Source organism: Ursus arctos, unplaced genomic scaffold (assembly GCF_023065955.2).
Source record: "Ursus arctos isolate Adak ecotype North America unplaced genomic scaffold, UrsArc2.0 scaffold_10, whole genome shotgun sequence".
Classification (NCBI taxonomy): domain Eukaryota; kingdom Metazoa; phylum Chordata; class Mammalia; order Carnivora; family Ursidae; genus Ursus; species Ursus arctos.
In genome coordinates this window covers 78356519-78379944 of record NW_026622764.1, presented here as the reverse complement: position 1 = coordinate 78379944, position 23426 = coordinate 78356519, and the positions used below count along the sequence as shown (strand labels likewise).

General features: G+C 41.9%; 1 protein-coding gene and 1 non-coding gene across 2 annotated transcripts; both read right to left on the bottom strand.

The window, feature by feature from the left end:
- Positions 1 to 257: 257 nt before the first annotated feature.
- Positions 258 to 20435, bottom strand: GPR148 (G protein-coupled receptor 148). Its single transcript, XM_026492847.3, is given in 7 exon segments — positions 258 to 702; positions 19299 to 19449; positions 19452 to 19588; positions 19787 to 19814; positions 19817 to 19908; positions 19910 to 20255; positions 20258 to 20435. Coding segments are annotated over 7 exon segments (1377 nt in total).
- Positions 2799 to 2905, bottom strand: LOC113251572 (U6 spliceosomal RNA). Its single transcript, XR_003314545.1, has one exon. It is a non-coding gene; the product is annotated as a U6 spliceosomal RNA (small nuclear RNA).
- Positions 20436 to 23426: the final 2991 nt, after the last annotated feature.

The following is a 23426-nucleotide window of genomic DNA, read 5'->3' as shown; positions in this document are numbered from 1 at the left end:
CTTAAAAGGGTCGTCGCCCCCAGACCCCAGACTCCGCATTATCTGCGCAGGACACTGTGAGGAGGAAAGGGTGCAGACCCTCTTTCCTCCACTCAGCCCGCCCATCGCGCGAAAGAACGCACAAAAATTCCCAAATCATTCCCTTTCTCCCCAAGCCTGAATCCTCGGCCTTTGCCGACTTACCGCAGGTGGCCGGGAGTGTCGCAGTACGCGGCCTTGGCGGGGCCGGGAGCCGCGCCCGAGCCCAAGCCGCGCGCCTAGCTCAGCACCACGGTCAGCTCCTGGCGCCGCGCGCCCCCGCGGGGTGGGGGAGGAGGAGGGCCCGCGCCCGCCCGCCGCGGCTTGGAGAGGCGGGCCTCTGTGGCAGGAGGCGGGCAGGCAAGGGTTAAGCCGCGGGAGGGCACCGGGGTGGGGGCGGGGCCGGGAGTCCTTCGGCCTCTGTGGCAGCCCGGCGCAGCAGGGGGCGAGGTGAAATGAGTTGGACCGGGGTAGGGGCTGCTCCCGGAGATCTGCAGCCTCGGTGCCACCTGGACTTCCGTTGGTCTCGCTTTGTTAGTATTTCTCCCGGTCTCTGTCCCTGTCTCCCCGCGAGGCTGTGGTTTTGCATCCCTCAGGCCCAGCTGCGGGTGCTGCCGGGGACGTACAGCCGCGCAGTGGTCTCCTCTGGCTCTGCACCGCGTGTCTGCGCAGTGGTCTGAAAGCCTTAGAACGCATAGGTTTGGGTGCGCTGATCTCCGCAGCTCGTAGCGTCCAGGCAGATTTAACCCCAACCGTCCCGGAAGGGCTCCGTCACACGGGGCCTAGTCGCGACTCCTAACGCAGGATTCAGAGCGGCCTTGGAAAACGGGTCAGACCAATCTCAGGATGCAGGGCAGAATCTTACAGAACCTTCTTTACAGAGTGCCTTCTTGGGACCGGATTATATTATTTGTGGGAAAAAACAAGGCGCTTCCTTTAGGGCTGTGAGGTCTGCTGTTGCTCTGCTGTTCTGCAGTCTTGGGAAAAGCAGAAACGTTGTGGGATCTGTCTCCCCGCTAGGCCAAGGACAGAGGGACGGCATGCTGGGGGAAAGGAATGAAGTATGGATTAAATAACCCCTGGATGGCTCAGGGAGCAGTGCCAAGAGCATGAAGAAAGGGGTGGGGTGGAAAGGGGCGGAAGCACACAGCTGGTGCTAATGAAGCTGCTGATTCCTCAGAAGTGGGGGTTGGGGGGGCTGATCCCACACAACAGGGGTGAATGCAGGCTGTGAGGTAATAAGGAAGGGCACAGGGGTCGCCCAGTCCAGGCTTGGACTGAGGCCAGGAAGAGGTCAGGGCTAGGGCAAATGGCAAAGGCCATGACTTTCTTGAGCCTGATTGGCTCCCTCCCTGTCCCCACGTCCAAAAAGACCCTGGACATAGGGTGTCCCACCTCGGTTTGGGCTGTCTTTGTCATAACCCATCAACCTTCTTTACAGTCACCCTGAGATTGCCTCACCCCAGAGTCAAGAGGATTCTATTGCTGTCCCCTCCCCCGCAGAGGATCTTCCACTGCCTTCGGATGAGCCCACCTTATTGTGTTTCTTGCAGTTAAACAGCCTTTCTACCTGCTGACTGGTGCAGCATGCATGACCCCAGATGTCCCCTCTCCCGGTGTTGGTGGTGTAGTCCTGACCTTTCCTGTCAGTTTCTGGCCATCAGAGTTCCTTTAGTCAATTCTTCCCCTATTAGGTAGAAACAAAGGCGGTCTGTGTTTCATTGCCAAATATACCCTGAATCAAGAATAGGACTCCCACAGACTCCATAGTCCTTACTAGTTAAAGTTATAAACATTAGTTTCTTCTATTATCGTTTTCCCTCTTCTGCATTGCAAGGACTTTATATTTTTCTTAAACTCTTCCCCTTTTGAAGATAATTACGGGCTTAACTTCTTCCAATGAGTGATAATTCCTCTTTTCCATTCCAACTTGTCACCCTTTGGCCATTGAGAGCTATTCTAAGCCATCTATTTTCTGCCTTTCAGAGAGTTTTAAAATATCCTTAATTTTTAAGAAACAAAACAAACTATATGCATAATTTATAATATATAAATTTTTTTCTTCCCCAAAGACATGGGACCAGGTCTTCTCCAAGGACCCCTGAAAAGATCTTTCATACCAAGATTTTCCAGTTCAGATATTACTGAATGATTTTTAATAGTGTTCTATTGTAAACTTGCTTTATGTTATTTTTATAATACACTAAGTTTTCTCATCAGGACTCACAACATTTTTAGGCTGTGGCTCTAACCCTTTTCTTTCCTGGCGTGGGCCCTTAGGATTCTCTGCCCTTGCTCCCTGGTTACTTGATTGACCAGTGGGTCTCGGACCTTCTGGCCATACCTTTGCTTTCCGACAAATTCAAAGGATGTCACCTGACTGTGAGCACAAATATGGCAGTAGCCTGTCAACTGCATCAGTCGGGGTGCAAAAATCCAGGTTTACAGCCTAAACTCAGTGGATCCTCAGATCCTCGGAGATCTCAGAGAAGATCCTCAGAGAAGACTAGGAGGTGAGGCAGTGGGATCCTATGCCCCCAAGGAAGAATGAGAAGGCCAGGACTGTCAACTTGGAGAAGAAAGACTTCAAAAGGCATAATTTGGAATAGGTGCCTGGGTAGGGAGGAGGAATGATGGCTCCAAGGATGGGTGTGGCAAGAGGCACCCTAGTATTCAGGCTAGTTCCCCTGCAGAAAGATGTGGCCTACTGCAATGACTGGGTGGTTTCTTGTTCTTTCAAAAGTAACTGTATTTTGTTTTATTTTAAAAAAATTAGTTTTAAAAATATGGAACACTTCATGAATTTGCATGTCATCCTTGCATAGGGGCAATGCTAATCTTCTCTGTATCATTCCAATTTTAGTATATGTCCTGCCCAAGTGAGCACAAAATTACCTATATTTTAAAACTTCCATCTTTAAAAAAACTGACACAGTTTGTTTTTTCTTTTCTTTTTTTTTTAAAGTTTTTATTTATTTATTTGACAGAGAGAGAGAGAGACAGCCAGAGAGAGAGAACACAAGCAGGGGGAGTTGGAGAGGAAGAAGCAGGCTTCCAGTGGAGGAGCCTGATGCGGGGCTCGATCCCATAACACTGGGATCACGCCCTGAGCGTGAAGACAGACGCTTAATGACTGAGCCACCCAGGCGCCCCTGTTTCTTTTTCTTTTTTAAAGTTCTGGTAAAATATTTATAACATTGAATTTCCTATTCCAATATCTTTTAAGTGTACAATTCAGTATCATTAAGTCCATTCACATAGGTATGCATCATCATCTCTATTTCTAAGATATTTTTATGACCCAAACAGAAACTCTGCCAATTAAGTAAAAACTCCTCATTCATCTCTCCCCCTCGCTGCTGGTTACCACTATTCTACTTTCTTTCTCTGTGAAATTGACTGTTCTAGGTAATTTGTAAAGATGGACTCATACAATATTTGTCCTTTTGTGTCTGGTTTATAAGGTTTCCAAGGTTCATCAGGTTTTCAAGGTTCATCCATTCTGTAGTATGTATCAAAATTTCATCCTTTTTAAGGCTGACTAATATTACACTGTATGTATATACCACATTTTTTAATCCATTCTTCCCTTGATAGACATTTGAGTTGTCTCCACATTTTCCTGTTGTGAATAATGCTGCTATGAACATTGGTGTATGAGTATCTGTTCAAGGTTCAGCTTTTCGATGTACCAGGGAGTGGAATTGTTAGATCATAATGGTAATTTTATGTCTAACTTTTTGAGGAACTGTTGTACTTTTTTCTACATCGTACTTCTTTCTACACCACTTTATATTCCCACAGCACTGCCAAAGGGCTCCAATTTCTCTACATCCTTACCAATTATTTGTTATTTTCTGTGTTTTTGTTGTTTTTAACAATAGTCATCCTAATGAGCATGAAGTGATATCTCATCATGGTTTTGATTTGCATTTCCCTGGTGATTAGTGATATTAAGGAATTTTTCATGTAATTATCAGCCATTTGTATATATTCTTTGGAGAAATGTCTATTCAAGTCCTTTACAGATTTTTAAATTGTATTGTCTTTTTTTCCTAACTGTATTGAGATGTTATTGACATATCCATATGGAAGTTTAGGGTGTACAACGTGATTATTTGATACATGTATGTATGGCAAAATATCCCCCACAATATTAGGGTGTAGTAGTAACATTTAAGGTTTACTCTCTTAGCAACTTTCTTTTTTTTCTTTCAAAATTTTATTTAAATTCAAGTTAGCAAGTAGTGTAGTATTGGTTTCAAGGGTAAAATTTAGTGGTTCATCAGTTGCATATAACACCCAAGTGCTCTCCTTAATGCCCATCACCTAATTACCCCATCCCCCCACCTACCTCCCCTCCAGCAACCCTCAGTTTGTTCCCTATAGTTAAGAATATTTTATAATTTATCTCCCTCTCTGTCTTTATCTTATTTTATTTTTCCTTCCCTTCCCCTATGTTCATCTGTTTTGTTTCTTAAATTTCACATATGAGTGAAATCATATGATATTTATCTTTCTCTGACTGACTTATTTCACTTAGCATAATATCCTTTAGTTCCATCCACGTTATTGCAAATGGCAAGAGTTCCTTCTTTTTGATGGCTGAGTAATATTCCATTGCATATATATATACCATTTCTTTATCCATTCACCAGTCGATGGACATCAGGGCCCTTTCCTTACTTTGGCTATTGTGGACGTTGCTGCTCTAAACATTGGGGTGCATGTGCCCCTTTAAATCACTATGTTTGTATCCTTAGGATAAATACCTAGTAGTGCAATTGCTAGCTCAAAGGGTAGCTCTATTTTTAACTTTTTCAGGAACCTCCATACTGTTTTCCAGAGTGGCTGCACCAGCTTGCACTCCCACCAACAGCATAGGACAGTTCCCCTTTTTCTCCATGCTTGCCAATATCTGTCATTTCCTGACTTGTTAATTTTAGCCATTCTTACTGGTGTGAGGTGGTATCTCATTGTGGTCTTGATTTGGATTTCCCTGATGCCAAGTGATGTTGAGCACTTTTTCATGTGTCGTCTGGCCATTTGTATGTCTTCTTTGGAGAAATGTCTGTTAATATCTTCTGCCCATTTCTTGACTGGATTTGTTGTTTTTTAAGTGTTGAGTTTGATAAGTTCTTTATAGATTTTGCATATTGACCCTTTATCTGATAAGTAATTTGTAAATATCTTCCATCATTCCATAGGTTGCCTTTTAGTTTTGTTGATTGTTTCCTTCTCTGTGCAGAAGATATTTTATCTTGATGAAGTTCCAATAGTTCATTTTTGCTTTCGTTTCCCTTGCCTCTGGAGACTTGTCTAGTAAGAAGTTGCTGTGTTGAGATCAAAGAGGTTGCTGCCTGTGTTCACCTCTAGGATTTTGGTGGATTCCTTTCATCCATTTTGAGTTTATTTTTGTCTTTGGTGTAAGAAAGCTGGTGACATCATAATGCCAGACTTTAAGCTATATTACAAAGCTTAAATGATTACATCATCAAGATGGTATGGTACTGGCACAAAAACAGACACGTAGATCAATGGAACAGAATAGAGAGCCTAGATATGGACTCTCAACTCTATGGTCAACGAATCTTCAACAAAGCAGGAAAGAATATCCAGTGGAAAAAAGTCTTTTCAACAAATGATGTTGGGAAAATGGGAGAGCCACATGCAGAAGAATGAACTGGAATACTTTCTGAGCCACTTTCAAGTGTATAACACCATTTGCAGTTATTGTCACTATACTGTGCATTAGATCCCCAAAATTAGTCATCTTATAGCTGGAAGTTTGTATCCTTTGACCAATATCTCCCCATTTACCTCACCCTCCCATCTCCTGCCAATCACCCTTCCACTCTCTACTTCTATGAATTCAGCTTTTTAAGATTATACATACAGGTGAAATGATACAGTATTTGTCTTTGTCTGACTTACTTCACTTAGCCCCCAAGATCCATCCACATTGTCGCAAAAGGCAGAAGTTCCTCCTTTTTATGGCTGAATAATATTCCATAGTGTTTGTGTATGTGTGTGTATATATATATATATACACACACACAGATGTGCATACTGCTTATCCATTCATCTATTGATGGACACTAAGTTTGTTTCCATGTCTTGACTATTATGAATAATGCTGAAATGAACATGGGGGTGCAGATATCTTTTTGAAATAGTGGTTTCATTTCCTTTGGATATACCCCAGAGGTAGAATTGCTGGATCATATGAAATTCTATTTTTAATTTTTTGAGGAACTTCCATACTGTTTTACATAGTGGATGCAATAATTTACGTTCCCACAACAATATACAACGGTTGAATTTTCTCCACAGCCTCTCCTCTCTCCTCTTGCTGTGTATTGTACTTTTGATAATAGCAATTCTAACAAGTATGAGGTTATATCTTGTGGGGTTTTTTTTAAAGATTTTTTTTATTTGACAGAGAGAGAGAGAGCCAGCAAGAGAGGGAACACAAGCAGGGGGAGTGGAAGAGGAAGAAGCAGGCCCCCAGCAGAGCAGGAGCCCGATGTGGGGCTTGATCCCAGGATCCTGGGATCATGCCCTGAGCCAAAGGCAGATGCTTAATGACTGAGCCACCCAGGCGCCCCGTCTTGTGGTTTTGATATGCATTTTCCTGATAATTAATGATGAACATGTTTTCACATTTTTGGCCATTTGGATGTCTTCTTTGGAAAAATATCTGTTCAATTTCTCTGCCCATTTTTTAATCAATTGGTTTTTTCTTTTTTCTTTTGTTATTGGGTTGTATGAATTCTTTATATACTTTGGATATTATTAGCCCCTTATCACATAGAGGGTTACTGAATATTTTTTCTCATTCCATAGGTGGTCTTACATTTTGTTGATTATTAATTTTGCTGGGCATTGCAGAAGATTTTTAGTTTGATGTAGTTGCACTTTGTTATTGTTGCTATTGCTGCTTGTGCTTTTAGTGTCATATTTTACAAATCATTGCCAAGACCAATGTCAAGGAGATTTTTACCCTCTGTTTTCTATGAGTTTTATAATTTCAGGTCTTCAAAAAAAAAAAAACTAGGCTCCACACCCAGTATGGAGCCCAACCTGGGGCTTGAACTCACAACCTGGAGATTAAGACCTGAGCTGAGATCAGGAGTTCAACACTCAACTGATTAAGCCACTCAGGTGACCCCAGGTCTTTAATCCATTTTGAGTTAATTTTTATGAGTCATCTGAGATAGAGAGCCAGTATCTTATTTTCTGTATGTGAATATACAGTTCTCTTAACAACATTTATTGAAGAGACTATTCATTCCTCCACTGAGTATTCTTAGCCCCCTTGTCAAATACTAGCTGACTGAATATGGATGGGATTATTTCTGGCCTCTTAGTTCTGTGACATTCATCTATGTGTCTGTTTTTATACCAGTACCATGCTATTTTGATTATTATAGGCTTGGAATAAAATTTGAAATCAGGAGGTGTGATGCTTTTGGCTGTGTTCTTCTTTCTCAGGATTTTGGCTTTTTGGAGTCTTTTGTGGTCCTTTGGAGTTTTAGGATTATTATTTCTGTTTCTGCTGAAAAATACCATTTCAGTTTTGATAGAGATTGCATTAAATCTATAAATGACTTTGAGTAGTATGGACATTTGAACAGTATTAGTTCTTCCTCCACAAACATGGGATATTTTACCATTTATTTCCATCCTCAATTTTTTTCATCAGTGTCTTGTAGTTTTCAATGTACAGATCTTTCACTTCCTTGGTTAAATTTATTGTTAATTGTATTATTTTTGATAATATTACAAATATAATTGTTTTATTTAATTTTTTTCGGATTGTTGTTAGTGTAGAGAAGTGCAACTGATTTTTGTGTTGATTTTGTATTTTCAACTTTACTAAATTTGTTTATTAGTTCCAACAGTGTTTTGGTGGAGTCAGCATTTTCTATGTACATCAAATCATCTGGAAACAAAGACACTTTTACTTCTTCCTTTACAGTTTGGTTTCCTTTTATTTCTTTTTCTCTCCTAATTGCTCTGCCTCAAATTTCCAGTTCTATGTTGAATTAGGAGTGGAGAGAGTAAGAGTAAGAGTAACCTTTCACTGTTGAGTATGCTGTTAGCTGTGTGCTTGTCATACATGGCTTTTGTTATATTGTGGGATACTCCTCTATAACCATTTATTCATCATTCTGATCATGAAAGGATGTTGAATTTTGTCAGATGCTTTTTCTGCATCTATTGAGGTGACCTTATGATTTTTAATTTTCATTCTATTAATGTGGTGTATAATATTTATTTGTTTTGTATTATGCTTATTTGAAAGTGTTCTCTCTTTCTAATTTTATGGAAGAGTTTGAAAAGATTTGGCCTTTATTCTTCTTTAGGTGTTTGGTAGAACTCACCAGTGAAACCACCTGGTCTTGGGCTTTTGTTTGTTGGGAGCCTTTTTTTGTTTTTGTTTTTATTTAAAATCAATTTAATTAACATATAATGTATTATTAGTTTCAAAGATAGAGTTTAGTGATTCATCAGTTGCATATAACATCCACTGCTCATTACATCAAATGCCCTCCTTAATGCCTATCACCCAGTTACCCCATCCCTGCACCCACCTCCCCTCCAGCAACCCTCAGTTTGTTCCCTACAATTAAGAGTCTCTTATGGTTTGTCTCCCTCTCGAATTTTGTCTTATATTATTTTTCCTTCCTTTCCCCTATATTCATCTGTTTTATTTTTTAAATTCTACAATAAGTGAAATCTTATGGTATTTGTCTTTCTCTGACTGACTTATTTCACTTAGCATAATACCCTCCAGTTCCATCCAAGTCATTGCAAATGGCAAGAGTTCCTTCTTTTTGGTGGCTGAGTAATATATATTATATATATATGTTATATATATATAATATATATATACATATATAATATATACATATATATATACACACATACATACACACCACATCTTCCTTATCCATTCATCTGTCCATGGACATCTGGGCTCTTTCCATAGTCTGGCTATTGTGGACATTGCTGCTATAAACATTGGAGTGCATGTGCCTCTTCGAATCACTATGTTTGTATCCATTGGGTAAATACCTAGTGGTACAATTGCTAGGTCGTATTTTTAACTTTTTGAGGAACTTCAATATTGTTTTCCAGAGTGGCTGTACCCATTTTCACTCCCACCAACAGCATAGGAGGGTTCCGCTTTTTCTCCATCCTCACCAATATCTGTCGTTTCCTGTCTTGTTAATTTTAGCCATTCTTACTGGCATGAGGTGGTATCTCATTGTGGTTTTGATTTGTATTTCTCCGATGCTGAGTAATGTTTAGCATTTTTTCATGTGGCTGTTAGCCATTTGTATGTCTTCTTTGGAGACATGTCTATTCATGCCTTCTGCCCATTTCTTGAGTGGATTTGTTGTTCTTTGGGTGTTGAGTTTGGTAAGTTATAGATTTTGGATACTAGCCCCTTATCTGATAAGACATTTGCAAATATCTTCTCCCATTCTGTTGACTATTTTTTAGTTTTGTCAACAGTTTCCTCTGCTGTGCAAAAGCTTTTTATCTTGAAGGAGTCCCAAAAGTTTATTTTTGCTTTTGTTTCCCTTGCCTTTGGAGATGTGTCTAGCAAGAAGTTGCTGTGGCCAAGGTCAAGGAGGTAGCTGCCTGTGTTCTCCTCTAGGATTTTGATGGATTCCTGCTTCACATTTAGGTCTTTCATCCATTTGCAGTTTATTTTTGTATAGGGTGTAAGAAAGTGGACCAGTTCTATTCTCCTGCTGTGGCTGTCCAATTTTCACAACACCATTTGTTTAAGAGACTTTTTTCCATTGGGTATTCTTTCCTGCTTTGTCAAAGATCATAGGGTTGAGGGTCCATTTCTGGGATCTCTATTCTGTTCCATTGATCTATATGTCTGTTTTTGTGCCAGGACCATACTGTCTTGATGATTATAGCTTGTAATACAGCTTGAAGTCTGGAATTGTGATGCCTCCAGCTTTGGTTTTCTTTTTCAACATTCCTCCGGCTATTCAGGGTCTTTTCTGGTTCCATACAAACTTTAGGATTGTTTTTTCCAACTCTGTGAAAAATGCTGATGGCATTTTCATAGGGATTGCATTGAATGTGTACCTTGTTTTTGGTAACGTAGACATTTTAACACTATTTGTTCTTGCAATCCATGAACATGGAATGTTTTTCCATTTCTTTGTATCTTCCTCAACTTCTTTCATAAGTGTTCTATAGTTTTCAGAGTACAGATCCTTGCCTCTTGGGTTAGGGTTATTCCTAGGTGTCTTCTGGTTTTTGGTGCAATTGTAAATGGGATAGATTCCTTGATTTCTCATTCTTCTGCCTCATTGTTAGTGTATAGAAATGCAACTGACTTGTGTGCATTGATTTTATATCCTGACACTTTGCTGAATTCCTGAATGAGTTCTAGCAATTTTGGGGTTGAGTCTTTTGGGTTTTCAACATAGACTGTCATTTCATCTGTGAAAAGTGAAAGTTTGACTTCTTCTTTGCCAATCTGGATGCATTGTATTTCTTTTTCTTGACTGATTGTTGAGGCTAAGACTTCCAGTACTATTTTGAACAACAGTGGTGATAGTGGACATCCCTGCCGCGTTCCTGACCTTAAGAGAAAATATCTCAGTTTTTCCCCATTGAGGATGATATTTGCTGTGGGTCTTTGCATATGTTTTTTATATTGAGGTATATTCCTTCTATCCCTACAGGACAGAGAGTTTTACCAAGAAAGGATATGTGTTTTGTCAGATGCTTTTTCTGCATCTATTGAGAGGGTAATATAGCTATTTTCCTTTCTTTTATTAATGTGGTGTATCACATTGATTGTTTTGCAGATGTTGAATCACTCTTGTAGTCTAGGAATAAATCCTACTTGGTCATGGTGAATAATCCTCTTAATGGACTGTTGGATCCTATTAGCTAGTATTTTGATGAGAAGTTCTACCCTATGATCCAGCAATTGCACTACTGGGTATTTACCCCAAAGATACAGACATAGTGAAGAGAAGGGCCATATGCACCCCTACGTTCATAGCAGCATTGTCCACAATAGCTAAATCGTGGAAGGAGCCGAGATGCCCTTCAACAGATGACTGGATTAAGAAGTTGTGGTCCAGGGGCGCCTGGGTGGCACAGCGGTTAAGCGTCTGCCTTCAGCTCAGGGCGTGATCCCGGCGTTCTGGGATCGAGCCCCACATCAGGCTCCTCTGCTATGAGCCTGCTTCTTCCTCTCCCACTCCCCCTGCTTGTGTTCCCTCTCTCACTGGCTGTCTCTATCTCTGTCGAATAAATAAATAAAATCTTTAAAAAAAAAAAAAAAAAAAAAAAAAAAAGAAGTTGTGGTCCATATATACAATGGAATATTCCTCAGCCATCAAAAAGAATGATTTCTCAACATTTGCTGCAACATGGACGGGACTGGAGGAGATAATGCTAAGTGAAATAAGTCAAGCAGAGAAAGACAATTATCATATGGTTTCACTCATTTATGAAACATAAGAAGTAGGAAGATCAGTAGGAGATGAAAGGGAAGAAGAAAGGGGGGGCGATAAACAGAAGGGGGAATGAACCACGAGAGACTATAGACTCTGGGAAACAAACTGAGGGCTTCAGAGGGGAGGGGAGTGGGGGAATGGGATAGGCTGGTGATGGGTACTAAGGAGGGCACGTATTGCATGGTGCACTGGTGTTATATGCAAGTAATGAATCATGGAACTTTACATCAAAAACTAGGGATATACTGTATGGTGACTAACATAATACAATAAAAAATATTGTTAAAAAAAAAGAAGTTTTACATCCATGTTCATCAGGGGTATTGGTCTATAATTCTCCTTTTGGATGGGGTCTTTATCTGGTTTTGGGATCAAGGTAATGCTGGCTTCATAGAATGAGTTTGGAAGTTTTCCTTCTATTTCTATTTTTTGCAAAAGCTTCAGAAGAATAAGTATTAATTCTTCTTTAAATGTTTGGTAGAATTCTGGCTAGAGGCCAGCTGGCCATGCATTCTTGTTTGTTGGAAGATTTTTGATTACTGGTTCAATTTGTTTGCTGGTTATGAGTCTGTTCTGGTTTTCTATTTCTTCCTGCTTTAGCTTTGGTAGTTTATGCCTTTCTCTGAATGCAACCATTTCTTCCCGATTGCCTTATTTCTCGACATTTAATTGCTTATAATATTCTCTCACAATTCTTTGTATTTCCTTGTTGTCGACTGTGATCTCTCCTCTTTCATTTATGATTTTATTTATTTTGGTACTTTCTCTTTTCTGTTTGATAGGTCTGGCCAGGGGTTTGTCAATCTCACTAATTTTTCTAGAACCAGCTCCTAGCTACGTTGATCTAGTGTTCTACTGTTTTTTAAAATTTCTATATCATTGATTTCTGCTCTAATCTATTTCTCTTCTCTTGATAGATTTAGACTTTATTTGCTGTTCTTTTTCCAGAGCTCCTTTAGGTGTAAGGTTAGGTTGTGTATTTGAGAACTTTTCTTGTTCTTGAGAAAGGCATGTATTGCTATAGACTTCCCTCTTAGGGCCACCTTTGCTGCATCCCAAAGGTTCTGAACTGTCATGTTTTCATTTTCATATGTTTCCACATATTTTTAAAACTCTTCTTTAATTTTCTGTTGACCCATTCATAATTTTGTAGGGTGGTCTTTAACCTCCATGTATTTGTGTTCCCTCAAAATTTTCTCTTGTGGTTCAGTTCAAGTTTTAAAGCATTGTGGTCTGAAAATATGCATGGTATAATCTCAGTCTTTTGTACTGGTTGAGACCAGATTTGTCACCCAGTATGTGATCTATTCTGGAGAATGTTCCATGTGCACTCGAGAAGAATGTCTATTCTGTTAATTTAGGATTAAATTGTCTGATTTTATCTGTGAAGTCCATCTGGTCCAGTGTGTCATCCAAAGCCCTTGTTTCCTTGTTGGACTTCTGCTTACATGATCTATCCATTGCTGTGAGTGGAGTGGTAATGTCCCCTAGTATCATATTTTTATCAATGTGTTTCTTTAATGTTGTTATTAATCAGTTTATATAATTGGCTGTTCCCAAGTTAGGGGCATGAGTATTTATAATTGTTGGATCTTCTTGTTGGATAGACACTTTTATTATGATATAGTGTCCTTCTTCATCTCTTATTACAGTCTTTGGTTTAAAATCTAGTTTGATACAAGGATGGCTACTGATATAAGGATGGCTTTCTTTTGATGTCCATTGGCATGATAAAGGATTATCCACCCCCTCTCTTTCAATCTGGAGGTGTCTTTGGGTATAAAATGAGTATGTAGACAGCATATTGATGGGTCTTGTTTTTTTATTCAATCTGATACCCCATGTCTTTTGATTGGAGGATTTATTCCATTCCCATTCAGAATAAGTATTGAAAGATATGAACTTAGTGCCATTGTATTATCTGTAAAATCCCGGTTTCTGTAGATTTCTCTGCTCCTTTCTGGTCTTTTTTACTTTGGGGCTTTCTCTTCATCCAATGGATCCCCTAAAGGGGATCCTTTCTTGCAGGGCTCTTTTAGTATTCACAATTTCCTTTAGTTTTTGTTTGTCCTAGAATGTCTTTATATCTCCTTCTGTTCTGAATGACAGCCTTGCTGGATAAAGTATTCTTGCTTGTATATTTTTCACATTTAGCACATTGAATATATGAAACCTGTCCTTTCTGGACTGCCAGGTCTCCATGGACAGGTCTACTGCCAGCCTTACATTTCTACTCTTGTAGCTTAAGGACCTGTTGACCCCAGATGCTTTCAGGATTTTCTCTTTATCTTTGAAATTTGCCAGTTTCAGTATTATATGTCAGGGTGTTGACCTATTTCTATTGATTTTTAGGGGGAGGTTTCTGTGCCTCCTGGACTTGAATGCCTGTTTTCCTTCCCCAGATTAGGAAAGTTCTCACTATAATTTGTTCAAATAAACCTTCTGTCCCTCTCTCCTGCTCTTTATCTTCTAGGACCCCTATCATCCAGGTATTATTTCAATTTATGGAATTGCTGAGCTCTTGAAGTCTCCCTTCACAATCCAGTAGTTGTCTTTCTCTCTTTTTTCCAGCTTCCTTATTTTCCATCATTTTGTCTTCTATATCACTGCCCTCTCTCCTGCCTCATTTTTCTTCTCTGCTAAAGGCTCTATTTGTTACTGCATCTCAGTAATAGCATCTTTATGTTTGGACTGGTTAGATGTTAGTCTTTTTATTTCTACAGTAAGGGATTCTCTAGTGTCTTCTATGCTTTTTTTCGAGCCCAGATAGTATCTTTATAATTGTTTTTTTTAATTCTAGTTCAGATACTTTACTTATATCCATATTGCTTAAATCCCTGTTGATGAGGGAACAGAGGCAAGCTGAGGACAAAGCAGAAACTGACACCCTGCAACCAGCACCCCCCCTCGCCATGGGATGTACGCAACATTCCTCAGGCACTCCTGGCTGCCCTAAAGGACAAAGAAATAGTTAACTTATAGACACCACAATCCTGCAAGACTTGAGTCTCCCCCAGTTTGCAAATGTCTTAGTTTATAAGAACAAAGCATTTCTATCAATAACCTAGCTTCCTGAAGGGAATGTAAATACAACTAAATGTCTTATAACTTGCAGACCATAGACAGTTACTTCCAGGAATCCAGGAAGTTCCCAACTATCTTCATGTTAGTGCCTTACTGGGGGGGTAAACAACCTTAACTTGACAATGGCAAGGCCTCTAGTACCCTGTGCCCAAAACCTCATCAGTATCACCCCTCGCTCTTGTCCCTGGGGAGTGGACCTCCCAGCCACTGGCTGTTCCAAAGGGCTTCTAAGAAAGGCAAACAATCTCTAATGTCCTGGGCTTTCATCAGTTCCCTGCCCTTAATTTGTGTGTGCCCAGCCCATTGGTAAGCTCAGAGCCACAGATCTCCTGTATTTTATCTCTGGCTAGTGGCTGGGATTCAAAACTCCCAAGTTTTAACAGGCCTGGCAAGGTGTGGACCCACTTCCATCCCCCAGAAGAGAGGCTCGGGGCATGCCCAGCACCATCCCATACCTGAAGATCAATCACGCGGTGCACACTCAGAGGTTGGAATTTATTGTAATGCTCCGTAAAAGGCTGGAACCAGGTTATTGGCAGTCTGCGCTCGACTCAGTCCCCTAGTCCATTCTGCCCCCAAAAAGCCATTGCAGAGGCTTGAATCTACTGCAGCAGACAGCAAAAAGCTGCAGCCAGGTTATCTGCAATATGCTCCTGTCTCTGTTTTCTGCTCAGTTCTGCCACAGAAATGCAGCTGCTCATTCTGCACACAGAGTTTTTTTTTTTTAATTTTCTCTTTTTAAAAAAATTTTTTAATGTTATATTCAATTAGCCAACAATGCACACAGAGGTTTAAGCCTACTGTGGCTCACAGTGAGAAGTTATTCAGATTTCCTGTCCTCAGCAAAGGCACCGCTGACCCTGCTGTTACACACCGCTCAAGGGCTCCCAGGGGCCTTTTGTCCTTGGTGAGGCTAAATACACTCTTCTAAATGCCCTCCGGGGAGGGGAGCTCTTTCTCGCTATGAAACCCAGGGGATCTCCTTAATGTGGCTAATTGTGCTGTCCCTAACTGCTGGGCTCTCTCCCACTCCCTCTGCCTGACATTTCTCCATGAAAAGTCCATCCCCTTCGTGGCCCCACAGCTTTCCTCCCCCCCCAGCCCGTGGATTGGAACCTCATGATGAGGTTGTGGAATATCGGTGAGGTTCAGTGGGGTGGAGTCTGGAGCCAAGGACCAAGAAAGAATTCTTGAGACGTCTTCGGTGCAAAATGGTGGTTTATTAAAGCATGGGGACAGGACCTGTGGGCAGAAAGAGCTGCTGCCCTGGGTTGTGAGGGGTGGCTGATTATATACTATGGGGTTGGAGGAGGTAAGGAAAAAGGGAGGTTTCAAGAGAGTACTTTCATATGTTAAAGAAGTCTCGCAGGATACCAGAGGCCTTGCCATTGTCATGTTAAGGTTGTTTACCGCCCCCCCCCAAGACATTAACATGAAGATAGTTGGGAACTTCCCCGAGGAACATTACATATCCCACCCAGGAGCGGGGGTGGGGAGAGGTTGCAAGGTTTAGGCTTATGCTGTGTCTGCAGCCAGCCTTCTGTTCCCTCATCACTCACATGAGCCACTTTTTCTCCCTCCAACTATGCAGATTGTTTCCTTAATCCTCAGATCCTCTTCCTACTTGTTCAAAATAGTTGAATGTTAATCTAGCTGTATTTGAAGCAAGTTCAGGGTCCCCTACTATTCTGCCATATTAACTCTGCCCCTTACATAGTTTTCAATATTTCTCACCATTTTTTTTTCATGCACTTTGAATCTTCCATCTGGAATAATTATCCTCCTGCCAGAAATATAGTCTTTAAAATTTCTTTAATGTGTATTGTTAGGAATATTGTCTTTTGGGCTTTGTGTTCTATAATGGTTTTTATTTTGCTTTCTGAAAAGGTTGTTTTCCCCTAGGTAGAATTCCAGGTCAACAGTTATTTTCTCTCATCACATTAACAATATTATTTCAGGTACATCTTGATGAGGTTGTGGGATATAGGTGAGGTTCAGTGGAGTGGAGTCCAGAGCCGACAACCAAGAAAGAACTCTTGAGACGCCTTTGGTGCAAAATTGGTGGTTTATTAAAGCACCGGGACAGGACCTGTGGGCAGAAAGAACTGCTGCCCCGGGTTGTGAGGGGTGGCTGATTCTATACCGAGGCATTGGGGGAGATAAGGAAAAAAGAGAGGTTGAGAATACTTTCATATGTTAAAGAAGACTCGCAGGACACTGGAGGCTTTGCTATTGTTAGGTTAAGGTTGTTGACCCCTGTAGAATGTGTTAATAGTAAGATAGTTGGGAGCTTCCCAGGAGAAAGTTACTTTCCTATCACGTGTCCTTATCAATGGGCTGCAGGTTTAAAAGAAATTCCATTTTATTTGCATTTCCTTCTGCCTCAGCCTCCCTCAATTTTATGGAGGGGGTGGTAACATTAGGGCTCCAGGAAACTGAATCTGGAAGTTAGGCTATTGATAAGAAAGCTTCTTCCTTGTAAATCACTAGGACATGTGTAAACCGAGGGAGACTCAGGTCTTGCAGGATTGTGATCTCTGTCAGTTAACCATTTGTTTTTCCTTTCCTTAGCTTTAGGGCAGCCAGGAGTGCCTGAGGAATGCCACATACATGGGGGGGGGGTTGCAGGGTGTCAGTTTCTGCTTTGTCCTCAGCTTGCCTTCTGTTCCCTCATCACGTCTGACTTGTGCTTTTTTTTTCCCTGAGAAGTCAGCTCTCAGTTATATTGTTATTCTTCTGTCTCTTTGGCTGTTTTAAATATCTTGTCTTTGTATTCAGTTTCCTGCGATTTCACATTCACTGGAGGTGGACTATTTGTCATTCATCTTATTTGTAACCGGTTAGAGTTCTTGAATCCGAGGTTTGATATCTTTCAATAAATCTGAAAAATTGTCAGCTGTTATCTCTTTAAGTATTTCCCTTCCCACATTGTCTCTATTGTATTCTCAAATTAGATGTCAGTCTTTTCTATTCTAAACTCAGTATCTCTTAATCTCTCTTTTAAAATTTTTGCCTCTTTGTCTTTCTAGGCTGAATTTTAGATAATTTATTTAAACCTATCTTCTAGTTTACAAAATCCCTCTTCAGTTGTGTCTAATATACTTTTTAAAAAAGATTTTATTTATTTGAGACAGAGAGAGACAGATAGTGACAGAGATAGCGAGAGAGAGAGAGAGAGCACGAGCGGGGAGGAGAGGGAGAAACAGGCTTCCATTAAGCAGGGAGCCCGACGTGGGGCTCAATCCCAGGACCCTGGGATCATGACCTTAGCCGAAGGCAGACGCTTAACCAACTGAGACACCCAGGCACCCCCCTAATATACTTTTTAATTCATACGAAATATGAATTTTTGCTAGTCTAATTAGTATAAATTTTTTATTTCTAGAAGTTTTATTTAATTCTTTTCCTAATCTGCTTGGTTATTTTAAAAATGTGTTGCTCCTCATTCATATTTCCATGTCATTTTTCATGTCTTAAAACATACTGAACATTTTTGTATTAGTCAAGTGTCTGACAGTTTAAGGAGCTGGATGGAGTATACTACTGCCCTCTTGTTTCTTCTCACTCTCATTCGTAGTGCCTTATTCTTTTGTGTGGTTTTGTGAATTTTGACTATTTGCAACTCACTTTCTTTGAGGTTTTTTTACCATGGAAATTCTTGGAAGCTTGAGCTGAAGCTCTAATCCTCCAGAAGAGCCACACCAACCACAGAATGAGGTCTATTAGCCACAAAAATAGTTTAAAAACTATTTCTAATCCTGTTTGAAGGGTGGCTTCTACCTAAGAGTTGTTGAGGAATTTCCTTCCTCTTCTGCACAGCACCAATATCAAGACAGGAAAGTCCCCTTGCTATTCTGTTAGTTGTCATTTGTCCTTGTTCTAAGATGGTAATCTTTTGGGGTTCCAGCTTTATTTTATTTCATTTATTTATTTGAAATTTTTATTCATTTATTAGAGAGAGAGAGACATAGATAGTGACAGAGAGCATAAGCAGGGAGGAGAGGAAGAAGCAGATTCCCTGCTGATCAGGGAGCCTGGTGTGGGGACTCCATCCCAGGACCCTGGGACCATGGCCTGAGCCAAAGGCAAGACACCCAATGGACCCAGGTGCTCCAAGGGGGTTCCAGCTTTATAGATGTCTTCATAACACCTCCCACTACAGATGGGTCCTAGGTTGTTCTCCTTTCTCCCACATACTGAGGAGCTGCCGAAATCGAGGCTCATGGTCCTAGATTCAGCAGATCTGCTTGCTTACTTTCCAGATTCAAGCTTTTAGTAGTGTTTTGGCTTCTGTGTGTTTGTCAGCAACTGTGGTTTGCCAGTGGTGGTGGAGGATATGGTGGAAGCCATCGGAAAGGCACAAATCAGGGCCTCACCCCCACTTAGATCAGAGCTCTGCTGAATCACTTTTCTTTTCTTCCATTTTCAAGCAGAAAATATTCACTTCACTGAGAAGTGAGCTTTCTCTACTTAAAAACTTTTGAAATGTTGAAAACCATCAGTTGAGGTCACCTTAAAGATCCTGTTGCACAAGTATATTTTGTAGTTCTCTGAAGTTGGAGATAATTGGATGTTGATGCAGCCAACATATAATTTCTAACCTCAGTCTGCTAGACTGTGAAGTCTGTAGCTCTAAGAAATAGAGACGCTGTCACTGGGCCTCCTGGATGAGAAGAGGCCCTGGACCATCCCCAGCAGCTGCAGGTGGCATGAGGAAGCGTCATGAGCACCTTGCTGTTGGCTGCCATGAGCCACACATGAGTTCTGGCATCAGTGAGGTAGTGCGTGGTTAGCATGATGTCCAGGGAAAACACCACAACCGAGCTAACATACAGCAGATTAGCAATGTGTGGATAAGCAGGGTACCCCTGGCCCAGGAACAGCCCTGTACTGAGATGCCTGTAGTCCTGGTCTCTGCATAGACCCTCCAGAAGCAGTAGGTGATGAGAGCTGTGCATAGAAAGAGAATGCATAGGGGCGCCTGGGTAACGCAGTCGTTGAGCGTCTCAGGGCGTGATCCCAGCATTCTGGGATTGAGCCCCGCATCAGGCTTCTCCGTTGGGAGCCTGCTTCTTCCCTCCACTCCCCCTGCTTGTGTTCCCTCTCTCACTGGCTGTCTCTCTGTCAAATAAATAAATAAAATCTTAAAAAAAAAAAGAAAGAGAATGCATAAAATGAAGGTGTGGGTGACAATGACCAGGGACCATGGCCTGGCTCAGTGCCCAGGCTCAGCTGCCGGATGCATGAGGCCCCTTGCTCTAACCTGGCATCCTGCCACTTGCTAAGCCAAATGAGATGTGGGGAAGAAGCAGGCCACCACCCAGATGAGGGCCACCACTTTCTGGGCAGCCTCATAGGACATGAAGGAGAAATGGTGCAGAGGATAAGCAACTGCTAGGTAGGTGTGCAACATGGTGGCCATGAAGGACAGGATGGTGCTGGTATAGGAAGTGAAGATGGCATCTGTGAGAACACCACAAGCAATGCGGCCCAGGGCCCAGCTGCCCAGGTTGCTGGAGAAGATGAGCACATGGAGGACAAGGTGGGCCAAATCTGAGAGCAGGATGTTAGCCTTCAGCAGGTAGTGGGGCTCTTGCCAAAGTCTCTGGCTCTGCAGGGTGGTTACCAGCAGCAGGGGGCTACAGCCAGCAGGCTTGATGGGAGGAACAGCCAGCACAGCCTGGAAGCAGGTACTCTCAGGTCTCTGAGGCTCAGGGAGATGTTGCTGCCTAACTGGGGCATGCAAGGGGGCTCACTGATGAGCTGGTTGGAGGCTGGCCAGGCTCTTGTGTCTAGGGGGTGGGGTGTCAACTGATCCCCCATGCTTCCTGGCAGGAAGGTCAGGCTTTCTCACAGGTGGTTGGTTCTGTGCCTGCCCAGGGTGTGGATGTCCCCTGCAGGGGTTCTGATGGTTCTCCTCTTCTGCAGAAATGTTGTGCTTGAGCAAGCCTTAGGAATGACTGTTTAACAAAAATAAAACAACAAAGCAAAATTCTGCTCACACAGGGCTTCTTACATTCATGCACGTCTGCCAGCTGTCCTGGCCGCATGTGTATGGGCACACCTAAATGGATCAGCCTGTTGCCATGATGTACTGGCCACTGATCTCTTGAGAAGTGTCTCCCATCTGGTTTAGGTGAGCAGGCTTTCAGCTCTTGAGATCCTGGCGCTGAGACTTTGGGAAGCTCTATACTTTTGTTTCCTTATCTGTGAAATGTGAATGTTGCACATACAGACCTCATGGAAATGTTGCAAAAATCTAGAGGTCACATAGTGCAATGTGTAGCCTGGGGTAAATGTTCAATGCATGTTAGCCCTTACCTTACCACATTCTCCAGAGGCTTGGGTCCTCTGCTCCACAGACCCCCTTGTCCTCACTGCAGAAGGAATGCACTAGATGCTCTATGCCCCGGGGACCTGGGTCCTGTGCCACACCCCTCCAGCCCCTCTCCAGCCTCTCTCCTGATCACAGGCAGAATGTTCGTAGGATCAGAGACAAACAAAAATTTTAGACATTGAGCCATAAGAGGCCCAGCCGCATGTCGTAAATGCCACCTGGAACAGATCTGGCAGGTGACAGATCAGAACCCTCCCTCATCCCTCAGCCACGGGCCCTCTGACTACACAGGCACTCACCTTTTGCTTCCCTTTCCTTTCTCAGCAGTGTCAGAAGCTGAAGACTTCAGAGGAAACCTGGCTTTCCCTCTTGTCATTAACTGTGGTCTTGGCTAAATTATTTTGCCCCTCTGCGTTTCCGTGGCCCCGCTGAGGACCCATGATGACAATACATCTGTCTTGGAGCCCTACATCCAGTTACAAAAGTGCTGACACTCACTGCCAAGCAGCCTCTTTCCTAAGTGTGCCCCATAGACTGAGCTCTGCCATGGCCACATATCTGGGGTGCAGGTAAGGTGGTGAGACATAGGGAGACTGAGTAGCCTGGGGGCTATCATACTGGGAGAGATAGGACATCTGGCATGGTAACTCAGGAGTTGGACCACAGACTCATTCTTCCCACTGGAGCATGAGTGTCATTCCACACTTCAGAGCTGGCAAAAGGCCCTGCTCCCTGGAGAGACCCCTGGCTCACCAGCTCAGGCACCATGCCCTTCTGGAGGGTTTGTTACAGCGTCTTCGGGAGGGGCTGCCTCCTGTTGGCAGAATATGGTAAAGACGATATTCCTGATGAATATGGATGCCAAAATTCTCAACAAGATCCTAGCTAATAGGATCCAAGAGTACATTAAAAGGATTATCCATCATGACCAAGTGGGATTCATCCCTGGGATGCAAGGGTGGTTCAACATTCACAAATCAATCAGTGTGATGGATCATATCAACAAGAAAAGACTCAGGAACCATATGAGCCACTCAATTGATGCAGAAAAAGCATTTGACAAAATACAGCATCGTTTCCTGATTAAAACCCTTCAGAGTGTAGGTATAGAGGGTACATTCCTCAATTTCATAAAAACCATCTATGAAAAGCCTACAACAAATATCAATCTCAATGGGGAAAAGCTGGAAGCCCTTCCCTCAAGATCAGGAACACGACAAGGATGCCCACTCTCGCCATTATTATTCAACATAGTACTAGAAGTCCTTGCAACAGCACTCAGACAACAAAAAGGGATAAAAGGTATCGAAATTGGCAAAGAAGAAGTCAAACTCTCTTCACAGATGACATGATACTCTACGTGGAAAACCCAAAAGACTCCACCCCCAAACTACTAAAAGTTATAGAGCAATTCAGTATTGTGGCGGGATACAAAATCAATGCTCAGAAATCAGTTGCATTTCTATACATGAACAATGAGACTGAAGAAAGAATCCATTCCATTTACAATAGCACCAAAAATCATACATTATCTTGGAATTAACTTACCCAGAGACGTAAAGGATCTATATTCTAGAAACTACAAATCACTCTTGAAAGACATTGAAGAAGACACAAAAAGATGGAAAAATATTCCTTGCTCATGGATCAGAAGAATTAACATAATTAAAATGTCCATGCTACCCAGAGCAATCTACACTTTCAATGCCATCGTGATCAAAATACCAATGACATTTTTCAAAGAGCTGGAACAAGCAGCCCTTAAATTTGTGTGGAACCAGAAAAGGCCCCAAATCACCAAGAAATTGTTAAAAAGGAAAAACAAAGCTGGGGGCATCATGTTGCCAGATTTCAAGCTATACTACAAAGCTGTGATCACAAAGACAGCATGGTACTAGCACACACACACACAAAAAAAGACACATAGACCAATGGAACAGAATAGAGAACCCAGAAATGGACCCTAGGCTCTTTGGGCAACTAATGTTTGATAAAGCAGGAAAAAACATCTAGCGGAAAAAAGACAGTTTCTTTAATAAATGGTGCTGGGAAAATTGGACAGCTACATGCAAAAGAACACAACTTGACCACTCTCTCACACCATACACAAAGATAAACTCCCAAAGGATGAAAGACCTCGACATGAGACAAGAATCCATCAAAATCCTAGAGGAGAGCATAGGCTGCAACCTCCTTGACATCGGCCACAGCAACTTTTTTCATGACACATCTCCAAAGGCAAGAGAAACAAAAGAAAAAATGAACTTGTGGGACTTCATCAAGATAAAAAGCTTCTGCACAGCCAAGGAAACAGTCAAAAAAACTAAGAGGCAGCCCACGGAATGGGAGAATATATTTGCAAAGACACTACAGATAAAAGATTAGTATCCAAGATCTACAAAGAACTTCTCAAACTCAATACACGAGAAACAAATAAATAAAAAATGGGCAGAAGATATGAACAGACACTTTTCCAA